The sequence below is a fragment of the Zeugodacus cucurbitae genome, chromosome 3 (genome assembly GCF_028554725.1).
Source record: "Zeugodacus cucurbitae isolate PBARC_wt_2022May chromosome 3, idZeuCucr1.2, whole genome shotgun sequence".
Lineage (NCBI taxonomy): Eukaryota > Metazoa > Arthropoda > Insecta > Diptera > Tephritidae > Zeugodacus > Zeugodacus cucurbitae.
The window spans coordinates 67,470,329-67,483,141 of NC_071668.1; the positions used below are offsets into that span (position 1 = coordinate 67,470,329).

General features: G+C 43.9%; 1 protein-coding gene across 1 annotated transcript; it reads right to left on the reverse strand.

The window, feature by feature from the left end:
- Positions 1 to 489: 489 nt before the first annotated feature.
- Positions 490 to 11,866, reverse strand: LOC105212455 (uncharacterized). The gene is made up of 7 exons (XM_011184440.2): positions 11,088 to 11,866; positions 10,844 to 11,028; positions 7,007 to 10,774; positions 2,821 to 6,946; positions 2,429 to 2,756; positions 2,254 to 2,354; positions 490 to 1,734 (listed from the first exon to the last, which is right to left on the reverse strand). Exons 1-7 carry the CDS (start codon positions 11,347 to 11,349, stop codon positions 911 to 913), a joined length of 9,594 nt encoding a protein of 3,197 aa, XP_011182742.2. The 5' UTR covers positions 11,350 to 11,866; the 3' UTR covers positions 490 to 910.
- Positions 11,867 to 12,813: the final 947 nt, after the last annotated feature.

Genomic DNA, 12,813 nt, shown 5'->3' on the forward strand with positions numbered 1-12,813 from the left:
GAGTTTTCAATTGAAAAATATTCAATTTTTGTGTTTTATGCCTTAAGCGACTGTCAACCGAGCACTTAATGTTTAATTTACTGAAATTGCTGCTTATATAAATATATATATGTAGATATATTATCCGGCGATTTCAACTGTTGTGATTCTGTGTGTGTGTGTGTGTGTGAGTCTAACGCTAAGGCTAAGTATACAGTAGTTTAATTTAACTAGCATTAAGTTTTTATTTCATATTTTCTTCAAATATTTTTTTCAAATTTTTTTTTTTCAAAATTATTTTCAAAATGCTTTCAAATTTATTTTGAAAATTATTGTAAAATTTTTCATTAATTATTTTAAATAAATTTTTCAATATATTTTCCTCAATATATTTTTCAATATTTTTTTAAAATATATTTTTCAATATTTTTTTTATATTTTTCAATATTTTTTTTAAATATATTTTTCAAAATTTTTTTATATATTTTTAAATATTTCTTCTCATTTTTTTAATATTTTTCTTAACATTTTCAAATTTTTTTTTTTCAATATTTTTTGTTCATTTTTTTTTCTATTATAGTGATGTACCGAGGAGGAGCTATTTGTTCAGTATTGAATTTCCAATAAGTGGCCTAAACATTTAATAAACACAATTAGCATGCATTTAGCGCCAACAACCAACTCACCACACACCCAAGAGCTTTGACTTTAGCCCAAACGTGCCGGCATTGCATTGCATGTTGCACAAAAAATCATAAAAAAAATTATTAAACTAAATCAACTACGCCTAACACATACACATACACATAATATTCGAATACAGCAAATATGAATATTTGACTATAACTGTGCTTAACGTCTGCGCATGCGCTCCGTATTGCATCTAAAAGCCGCGCAACAACGCGTTAACAATATTCGTGCGCGAGTGTTGTTATGTGTTGTAGTCGTCATGCTGTGAGCTAAAGTAACTGACAAGCCCACTAAATTCGCTCGCCTGCCCCTCACCACTGTCGGCGACCGCCGCAGTCGTGGCTGCACCCTGCGCCGATGAGGAGTCATCAGCCGGCTCGGCTTGTATGCCGCCCGGTGAGCTGCGTGAACCCGACGACTCACCCGCTATGACGAGTGGTGATTTGGTCTGAGCCACCGCATACGTTTCAAGTGTGGTGAGTTTCTTGCGTGGCGGCGCTTGTGGTTCACTGACAACACTCGCTGCCACTGTGGCCGTTACAATTGGCCCTTTGCTATTGACTATGGTGGCGACCGGCGCGCTTACAGCGGCCTCAGTCACTATTGCACGCGTGGGTATTGCAGCGGGTGGCGGAACTGACGCTGGTGTTGTTGGTGGTATCGGTGTGGGCGGTTGTATTATGGTTGGTGTTGGTGTTGGTGTTGGTAGTGATGACTTTTGTACAATGTTACGTGCAGCGCTGGCGTTCAAGTTGGTGCTGGCACTCGATGGTGGCGCTGCTACGATAACAGAGCTTGGTTTGGCTATGGTTGTTGTTATTGCGCTTGCTGGTATACTTGTTTTTGTGGTAGCTATTGGTGTTGTTGTGATTGGCGCTGCGCTGGTTGCTGTGCTGGCTACTATTGTTGGCGGTATGGGCGGCACTGAAGCAGTTGCTGCTGTTGTTGGTGGTGGACCGCGTGATATTGGCGCTGGCGAAGACGTTGGCGGTCGCTGCATGGGTGGTCCATGTGGTGTTGTTAAGGGTGGTGGTGGTGGATAATAGCCGTATGGTGAATAAGTACCTGTGAAAAGTAAGGTTAGTGTAAGTGATTGTAAAGTTAGCAAGTGGAGACTTGGATTGGAGAGTTGTAAATATTTTGGTTTTAGTCAATAAACTTAATAATAATAAATCAATTATGTTTTGGAGACTTCCAACTTTATGATGGAGACTTTTGTTGGAGACTTGCCGAAATATTGTAGTTTAGGTCAATATACTTATTAAATGTTATGTTTATAAATTTATTGTGCGGATACTTTTTGGAGACTTTCCGAAATAGTTTATTTAATGTTAGAAACTTATTATTAAATCAGTTGTTTTGGAGACTTTCAAATATTTTGGATTAACATTTTTTTAATGGGGTTAGAAGATGGGACTATAAAAAAGGTTAAAGATTTGAAAATTAATACGGAAGACACGAATGACAAGGATCTCCAAAGATTTAGGAAATCCGAAAACGCTTATATATTATTTTCTACATTCACTGGAGCTTCTAGCCAAAGAACTTAGCATACGTGATTTCCCTTACATGTAATATACTTACTTGGGCCACTCGGAAACTCTGGTCCTCCGCTTACTGGCACGCGTATATTCGGCACATGCGGTCCACGTGGCACAAAACTTGGGTTACCGTATATGGGTGGGCTGTAAAAAATGACACAAATTAGAACTTGGAAGATAGATCACAAATAGGCTAACTCTAGCGACCATTTGCTTACCGATATGGATTTAAATGCGATGTAGAATGACGCGCTGGTGGTGGTGGACCGGCATACATGCTGGCGCCCATGCCGCCCGGCACATGATGATCACCCGGCGCTGGATATGTCGGGCGCTCGCCCACAACACCCTGCGGCGGTGGACCATGATTGGTTAAAGACGAGCCACTGCCACGCAATGGTGGTGGTGGCCCATAGCTCTGACGCATACCATGTGGCGACAGACCCTGCATACTGGGACCATCACGATGACGTTGCATAGAAGGCGGCGCTGGCCGAGCGCCAGTCACTGCCGCTAAGGAGGTCGGTGGCGCAAAGAAGCGAGCAACTGAAAGCAAAAAAATAAATATTGAAATGTAATTTAAAAAAACGGCGCTTGCGTGTAAACTCACCATCTGCGCCGGGATATAAATTACTCATAGCACGCACGACACTTGCATGCGCAGCGGCCGTGGGTAGCTGCGGCATACGCGTAATTACTGATGCTTGTGAGACTATCGCGGCAGCGCTGACGATGGGTGCGCCAGCGCCTTCTTGCTGCTTGTATAGCTGTGGCGGCGGCGCGTTGACTGAGGCGGATAATGCTGACTTTATGACGCTGCCACCGCCCGCGCCATTACTTGCGGGCGGTTCAGCTGGTTTGTCCGATTGTGTGGTTGCCGCTGTGACAGCGGCGGCGGTTTGCTGTTTTTGCAATGTATCACGCAGCGGCGTAATCTTTTTCCGTCTACCACGCGGTTTCGGCTCCGTTTCGGGCTTGTTGATGGGGACTGCGGGCGCTGGCGGCACACTACTAGCAGTCGCGCCTGGGAGGCCGGGACCACTGCCAGCGCTGCCGCTTGTGTCGATAACATCACGCGCATTAGGCGCGCCTGGCAATGGTTGGGAAGAGGGCGGGAGATTGTGGCGTGCCGCTGCAGCAGTCATGAGATGTTGCGCGGCCAACATTTGTTCCACTGTCATGCCCGCCGGTAGACGCGGCAAATGCTGTGGCGGAAAACTGCTGCGATTCAGTGGTTGACCAAGCGGCGCGTTGAGCGCGCTCTGTAGCAGATGTGTGGGTGGTTGCGCTGAGGGATGCCGCTGCAGCAGATGTGCGAGTGGCATATTCGCACCATGTGGTGGAAATTGATGACGTAGCAGTGGCGGATGCAATGTGGGCATCGGTAAACGTTTACGCATTGGTTCCTGTAGTCCTGACGCCAAAGGCGATGACATGTGATGCGCGGCGAGTGCTGAGCTAGCGCCTGGCATTTGTGCTAGCGCTGCCAATGCAGGGTTTATCAGTGACGTCTTGTCTGGACCACCAGGTGCGCTTACTACAACACTGGAAGCATTGCTTGGTAGATTAGCAGGTGGTGCGGGGACAACGGCAGGCGGCGCGGTTGGTGCCACAGACGTTTCTTTGGATTTGTTCGTTTGTTTTGTCGGTGTGCGCAACACTTCGTCGGCTGGCGGTAACTCACGTGCCGCCGCAGCTGCACTCAATTCCTCCTCTTCTTCCACCATACGCGCTATGGTGTCTTCATCCATGTCCTCGGGGAAATCGTCGGGCAAATCGGCATCGTCGAACTCATCCACCTCATCGACATTATCCGAATCGCCAATACTTTCGCCTTTACGCTGCAAATATTCTGCATCCAAAGCCTTCGCTTGACGTATCACCGACAATGGCACTGTCGACAACGAATCACTCAGCTTTGCCGGTGAACGTTTGTCTTTGTCGCCATCCGCTTTGATCGGTGTGAGACGCGGTGTTGCGGCCAATTTCGCGCCCTCGGCATTCTTCTCGGCCAACATACGTTTGATTTCCTCTTGACGCTGTATGAATTTCTGGCGCTCTTCTGGTGGTGTGTCGGGTCGTTTAACACCTGGTTTTATGCCACCATCGGAGCTCTCATCGTCAAAGTCTTCCAAGTAGGCATAGCGGCGTCCACGTGTGCGTCGTGTGCTGTCGTCGCTGTCGGAAAAGCTATCCTCATCCTCAGAGACTTTCTTTTTCTTCTTCGATGCGGTTGTCTTGCCTTTACCTTTACCCTTGCCCTTGCCCTTAGTAGAGTTGCTGGATTTTAGTGGTTGCGAACGTGGCTGTTTGCCCGAACCCTTTCCACCGGTGATATCATCATCTTCATCCTCCTCCTCTTCGCTCTCGCTAATATCGTCGTCAGAGTACTCGACACGTTTGACCTTCTTAACCGGTTGTTTCTTCAGTTTCGGTGACTTGCGTGCAATGTTCGAGCTGTTACCTTTGCGCTGCTTCTTACGTTTCGACGGATACCAGGCGCCATCAGACTCGCTTGTCGTATCGTCGCACAGATCAGCGCTGTCAACATCTTCAAGATTTTCTGAAGCTTCCGAGTCGGTCTCCGATTCGGTATAGTCCAGATCTTCGCTTTTCTTCTTTTTCGATTTCGGACGATCTTCTTCCTCTTCGTCATCACTCTCGTCCACAACAAAACGACGATCTTTGCGTCGTTCGCGTGTTGCACGTCGCGCCGCCTTACGTTGCTTTTTATTTTTCTTGCCGCGGCGTCGAAATACTTCTAAGCTCGAATCACTATCGGTCGACACAGAAATGGAAGTATCTTCCTCTTCGTCATCATCGAACGAAGAGGTTTTAAAATCTTCGTCGGACGCATTGTCCTCCTCAGAGCTAATATCTAAGGTGGTCAACTTGCGTGACTTCTTTTTAGTAGAGCACTTCGGTTTCGCCTTACGTTTGAGCACTTCATCAGAATCATCGTCGTCCGACTTCGCTATGCGTTCTTCAATAGTTTGTTTTTCTGTGTCGTTTTCTTTCTCATTTTCTGCATCTTGCTCTTCCGTCTTTATCGCAGTCTTCTCGTCTTTTTCATCCTTATCAGCGGTTTCATCCTGTTCCACTTGTCGCTGACGTGCCTTTTCCTCTTTATCAGCCTCCATTATGGTGGAAATATCTTTGCCGCGTCCCAAATTGCCTGCACCGGCCAATTCATCCATTTCTTTCTTCAACGCCGAGTTGATTAGATCATCATATTCGTTCAAACGATAACTGACATTGATTTGTCGTCGCTTGCGTAGCTTGTAAATCGGCTCGTCATCACTGTCGGTTACCGAGGATGATGACGACGAACCAGAACCACTGCGCGTATCGCCGCTATCGCTGCCCGATCTGTGCGCCGAGCCACTACCAGTGCCACTATCGGTGTCATTGCGTTGACGACGTCGACTGGCAATACCGCGTCTTGCGGCGCGCCGACGACTACGTCCATCACCACGCCGCCGCTTGTGACTATCTCGATAGTTTTCGGTGCGTGATTTACGATTGCCGGTGCCTTTCTTCACCAACGGTTTATCGTCTTCACTGTCATCGTCATCACTTTGACTGGCACTACGTTTTTTATTGCGCTCCTCGCTTTTATCATCATCGGTACTGCCACTACTGCCGCTTTCTTCTTCGCCATTCTCACCATCCTTACCGTTTTCACCACGCCGTTTACTCTTCTTCTTATGCTTCTTGCGTTCTTTTAGTTCTTTCTGCTGTTGCTTCTCATTCTCAAGGCGCTCCTGCTCGGCACGTTCTGCCTCAGCTGCCAACCGTTTATTCTCCACCTCCTGCAAACGCTTGAGCTCAACAAATTCATCGAAATCGTTCAACTGCCGTTCCAGCGCCGCAATCAGTTGCTCTTGCTGGCACGGCGGACAATACCAATCGCCTTCGGGTATATAGAATAGTACAGGCGATAGGCAAGAACAATGATAACCCTTATCGCATTTATCGCACAGCAGTATCCATTCGGGATGATCTGATTTACCGCACTTTTGACAAGCTTCCTCATCGCCATCTTCACCCTCCTCGGCATCCTCTTTGCGCGCGGTACGCGCACGCTTCATTGGTACCACTTGCGTTTCGTCTTCTAAATCGGATTCAGGTGAGAATTCGTGATCCGAACGGAAGAGCGGTGAGCCTGGATCGCTGTACTGCGGTGGTTCATCTTCTTCTTCCGGTTCTTCTTGCTCCTCCGAACCCGATGACCAACCATCTTTGCCGGGACACTTCTTTTTCGCCTTCTTCTTGAGCTCCACTTCGCTCTCCTCGGACGACGAGGGTTCTGAGGGCTCCGCCACTGTGGGATCTACCTGTTTTTCCGCCTTCTTTTTCTTCTTCAGCTCCTGTTTCATGGTACGCAACGCTATCTCTTCAAGTTTACGCCTTTCAGCCTCTTCGCGTATTTTTTGCTGCGCAATGCGTCGCGATTGACGCACTGGTGTCTCAGAATCGATAGTTTCTATAATATTGGTGGCGTCCACTTCACGTTGCTTACGTGGCCCACGTCCACGTGCGGTGGCCGACGTATTTTCGCTCGAGTTCTTTTCAGGCGTTGGAGTTTTTGTGGGTGAAGGAGTGGGCGTGGACTTGACTAGCACGGGTTTTTCTGCTTTTTCTGGAGTGGTTGAAGTTGAAGGTGCAGTCGTGCTGGCGTTCTTTACATCGGACGCATTAGTTGCTGCTGCCTTCTTTTCGGGTTTGGGTTTTGGCTGTAATTGAAAAATGTATTTAGTACAAAATTTTAATTTTTTCGATTGCATTACAATTACCTCTTCCTTAACAATGGTTGCTGCCTCTTTTTTAGCATCCTTCTTTGTGGCTTTTGTAGCTTTGGTTGGCTTCGCTTTCGCTTTAGCTTCCTTACTACTTTCCTTAGCTGTCGATCCTGCTTTCTTAGTTGTTTCCTTAATAGTTGTTATTTCGACAGTTTCTTGGTATATACTTTCTGCAGTAATTTCAGTGTTAGAAGTTGCGGCATTGCTATCATCCGCACTCACAGCTTCCACCACAGCTTTAGACACTTCCTTTGCCACCTCACTCGACTTATCTTCCTTGATATTCGCCGCCTTTTTAGGCGTTGCAATGGGTGTTGTTGCTTTTGCGCCACCTCTCGTGCGCTTCGGTTGCGGCAGCTCGGCATAAATGACTGTCGCAGCGCTGCGTCTACTTGAGCGTCGCCCAACTACGGCCGCTTCAGCAGGTGATGGACTCTTTTCCTTCTTCACGACAACCTCAGTTTTTGCTTCATATTCCACCAGTGTCTCATATTTCATTTCCTTATTACTCTCCGACTCATTCGCGCCCGTTACCTTCACTTCCTCGCTGCTGCGACGCTTACGTTGTCGTTCCGGTGTCTTACGATCTGGCGTTTTACGTGACACAGTTGCACGTTCGTTAAATGTTGCTTCGCTTGCTTTGCGTTCGGGCGTCTTGCGTTCGGGCATTTTACGTTCGGGTGTCGGCTCCTTTTCTTCGCCACTGTGTATTTCCAACTTTTTAGCAGTTTCTGTGGATCCTGCATCGCTGATGGTACGCTTGCGCGGTATGGAGTCCTCGTCGCTTTCCTCCTGTCGCAATTGTGTGAGTAAATTCTTTTTCAACGGTTTAGTTATTGGCGACTTTTTAGGTGGCGAAAATGTCGCAAGCGTTGAGCTCACATCGTTGGTGCTCGTCGTGGTAGCTGCAATGGCAATTGTTGTTGTGGCGGCTATTGCAGGCGGCGTTGGCGGTGTTTCTACCTCAACTGTTGTTGCTGCTTTCTCGCAAGATTTTTTCAATTTCTTCTCTATGATTTCGGCAAGCGTGGGCTTTTGACGACCGGTTGGAGTTGTTGGTGTTGTTTGCGCCGATGTTAGCGGAGCTGTTGGCGCTGGTGGTGGCATTTGTATCAATGGTGTTGTTGCGCTCAAAAATGGCATTTGTGTAGTTGTTGTTGTTGCTACTGTAGGGAAAACTGGTGGAAATGCTAACGTTGTTGTTGGGCTTGTCAAATTCAGCGCCTCGCACTTCTCTTCACCGACACCAGCAATTGTGTTTTCCGCCTGCTTTGACGTTTGCGCTTGACTACTCTCACGCTTAGCGGCCGCTTCATGCGCTACTTTCAGATTTTTCACACAACGTTCAATTTGTCTACGCGGCGTGATTATTTTACGTCTACGACGCGCATCCTCTTCTCCACTCGATGATGTAGTCTCATCTACGCGTCCTTTTTGCGCTTCCACTTTCTTGCGTATATCGGTGTTTGTTATTTTGGGACGCATTTTAAAGCGCTTACCACCCACATCTGTTGGGTCGAGGTCATCCTCTGTGGCAAGTTCTTCCTGTTGTTCCGAATGTATATCCACCTCACTCTCGGATGTCGATAAACGGTGTGTGGCAGGTGCTGGCATATCCTCAAGGCGTCGTTTGCGATTAATGGTAGTGTGCGGAGTGGAAGTAGTGCTGGGGGAAGTGTTAGTAGGCGACACATCATTCGTGACATCATTACTTATGGATTTTGTAGCGGTTAATGGATTAATTTTAACATTTTCCAAATCAGTTTTTGGGTTTTCAGAGCTAATATTGGTTTTTGTTGTTAAGTTTTTAGCTTCAGCATTCTCACTACTTTCTGTTATCAGCACAACAGCTGATTTAGTTTGCTCCTCATTTTTAGTTTTTTCAATTTCAAGAGTTTCTTTACCTTCACCATTTTCATTTGATAAGTCGGTTGCGCTAACGTTAGTAGCTACTTTCTCAACAACTACATCTAACGTTGCGGTGTTATCCTGGTTATCTTGCGCGGACTTTGGTACTTCGATATCTTTAACTTCGACTTTCCTGTGAATTTCAGCCTTTTTGGGCTCACTAATACTAGCTTTATCGCTAGTTTCATTTTTTATAATTTTTTCACTTAATTCACTGTTAACATCTTTATTTGCATTCTGCTTGTGGTTTAAACTATTACTCTTTAATGTTTCCTGCTTCTGTGGATCTTTTACACCGCTTTCTACGGTTTTTTCTTCCACTTTATTTTCGTTAATGCTATTTTCAATAACCTCATCTTTATTAGTTTCCAGTTTTTCAACTGACTCAACTTTATTTTTTGCGTCATCATTAATAGCCACTTCTTTTTCGTTCACTTTTTCTTTATTATTTTCCGCACATTTTTCTTGCTCTTCCCCTGTATTCTTTTCCAAAATATTCTTCCCACACTCAACATCATCACCATTAGCTGTGACTTTCGCCACTAAATCTTTTTTATCGGGAGTTTCTTGGTCCTTCGTACTATTTTCAGCGTCCTCTTTACTCAAGTCTGTATTATTTGCTTGCTCACAATCTTTTGAGATATCTTTAGCATCTTTTTGATCTTCTGGAAGATCCTCAGCTTTATCATTCGTCGCATCTTCAACTATTTCACTTTTCTTATCAATAGCCTGAGAGTTTTCGACAGCAACGTCTGCTTTCTTTCCTTTATCTTTTGGTTGTTGTTTTAACGGACTGAGTTTAAGGCAACCAGGCTCACCAAAGAAAAATGTCGCTTTCGGTTCATTTGCTTTTGTGGGTGTAGTTGTTGTTGTTGCTGTCTCAACATCATTTTTGTCATTACCAACTAAACATTCAGCACCTGATCCTTCACCGCATATGTAAAGCGTTGCCTCCTCAACAACATCACCCACAATGGCGTCATCGCAAACATCGTCAAAGAAGACAGTGCTTAACAGAAATGTATTTGTGTTTACGCCGTCACAATCTTCTCCAGCACCCGCACCGCGTACTACAAGGGTGGGTTCTTCAATGGCTTCACTCACTTCGTTCTCTTCATCAGAATCACCATCTGAGTCTTCAATTTCTTTCTCCTCATTTTCATCCTCTTCGGCCGCAGCGCTATCTATATCCTCCTCTTCTATGGATAATTCCTCTTCATCAACATCATCCTCTTCATCTTCATCCTCCTCACCCTCTTCCTCTTCTTCGGATTTCGTTTTCTCATAACGACTGGGTTTTTTAGCGCGATTCACATCCAAAAGTGAAGGGCGCGCTTTCTTTATTATATTTAATTCCTCACTACGTGGTGAACTTTTGTCCACATCATCCAGGCTACGTTTTGTTGTTTGTGTTGTTGTGGTATTTGGTGATGTTACAGCTAATTTGCCATTATTTGACAATTTTATACGCAAATTAGGTATGCGCACCTCTTCCTCTTGCGAGTCATCTTGTTCTTCCGGCGGTGGTGGTTTTTCCACTTGAGCTGTGCAACTGTTACTACTGCTGGTGTCCTCATCTACACCAATATCAGTTGAAGGCAACACTACTTCATTACCACGCAATCGTGATATGAGATTAACTAATTCCTCGCGTGTCGTTGCGACGACTTGCCATATTTCCTCGTCCAGATGTTCCTGATATACGCGCAAATTGCCATCTGCATCCTGTGTAAAATAGTAGGTGTGCCCAAGACGATCACGTCCTATAGGCTGCGAACGTAATGAATCGGCACTCATTGTAAGTATTTGAGCACGGAACTTGCCATTACGTTGAAACTGACTCTCTAGCAACTCCTGTAAGAAATTTAAAAATATGAAATGTGTAACTATGGTTAAATTTTGTATTCTGTTATAATTTCTTACTCTGAAAATTCTTAGTTTTACTTTTAGACTTGACTTTTTATAGCCAAAACGTTCTACCTCCCAGGCATCCTGGGCGGAATAGGTAAAACAGAATTTACTCAATGCTGACTCCCAACTTTTCTCGTGTACGGTTTTGCGAGTTTTACGTAGAAGTTTGATGTGTAGATCACGCAACTGGTCGGTAACTACAAATTAAAATAATAAGTGACTAAGTTTTTTATGAATGAACATTAATATCACTTACCTTCATCTGTATTTGTAAGCCACTCTTGCAAATGTTTGAAATTCGGTAATGGTATACCCAAATCCTTGGCGAATTTTTGTAGGAATGCACATATTACCGCGAAATCTGGATCATTGGCACAGGAACGTAGTGAGGTATTAAGCGCTTCCTCTTCTCCCTCTTCGTTGCAACCATCTTCTTCTTCTCTTTTCGTTTCGCCCGTTGCAGCTGATGACGCCGATGTCGACGCCGCAACTGCTGCAGCTATCATCGACGACGCCATCTTTCATGCAGTTTGTGTTCTCCACTACCACACAATGCTTCCGACTAGCGATCAACTAAATTCAGCACGTACAAACACACCAGTGTATCTACACCTTCACCAATGTTTTTGTTATTATTTTTAAAACTAAATTTCTTCTGCTTATATTCTGCTCGGTCAGCGTCAAAACGCGCTGCTTTGCTCGACGCCACTGAGCTCGTCTTTGATCTACTCACTCACACGCTCAATCGTTGTCTTTTTTCGTTGCCTTCCTTAGAAAAAATTTCTCATTTGCAAAAACTTCTCGACTTCAATACCGTCCATGAAAAACGCAAAATTACAGCCTAAATCGAACATTTAGTTACACTTTTTATATTTTACACAAAGCACAACATCTTTATACAAGTATTTGTATAATTTTCAAGTGGATATTTTGTACAAATACCAAGTAATTTTCTACAAAACAGCGCAGCACACAAAAAATAACAAATTTTCTACCACAATTCTTCAATTCTCTTTCGGTAATGGAGAATGATTAGTATCCAAGCGTGTTGCCGGATCGTAAAGCTATCGATATACATGGATAAAATTATTACAACGCGTGCAATGACTTTTTCACTTCAAGCAATTAAATATTACGCATTAGATAATGCCAAGTTGCATCTCAAAGCACGTTGATCTTAATTTCTAAGTTTTGTTAGTGCTTTCTTGTTGAATTAATTATTTAAATGTTAAATAAATTTCGATTTACGGCAATATTGTTATCGCCTGTTTGAAGCCAATACAGAGTTGTATTTTTACGCATGACTAAAGAAGATTGTTTTAAAATATTCCATTTCTTTATTTCACTATTAAATATTATTGATTTTCATAATTATAACTACTTAATAAATTTAAAAATATTGTTTTTCTTTTTTATAAATTAATCTCTTCAACGCAACGTTTTATTTAGTTATTGAGAATTATCTGAAAACATACAACACTTTTGTGCAACTTCCGATTACTCTTTGATGTTGCCACATTTAGATTTACTGATTTATCGATAAAATAAGCCAGGGAAATTCCGCCACATAACGGAAACAGGCGAAAAGAGAAAATTGAAAGTTCGCACAAAAGCAGGATACTAAAAATTCAACAATTAAAAATTAGGAAAATTGTACAAGAAAATACATTTAATATAAAAGAAGAGACTTTTTTGCTATCTTGAGGTGTAATTTAATTAATTTCATGAGGTGAAATTACCATGAGGACACGTAGTTAGAGGATGTTTGCTGAATGTCCACTGAGGAATCTGGGACATATAATTTATTGGGGAAGAGCTCATTTTTGTAAAACCAAGTCCGGAAGAGTTTTTGATAGAGGACATCATTTAGTCGTATAGACGATATCTTTATAAAAAATGGTATATATTTACAATATGTATTACAGAAACGGAATTTCACATTACAAGTTATGTTAAAATGCTGCCTGAGACAGTAAGTGGTT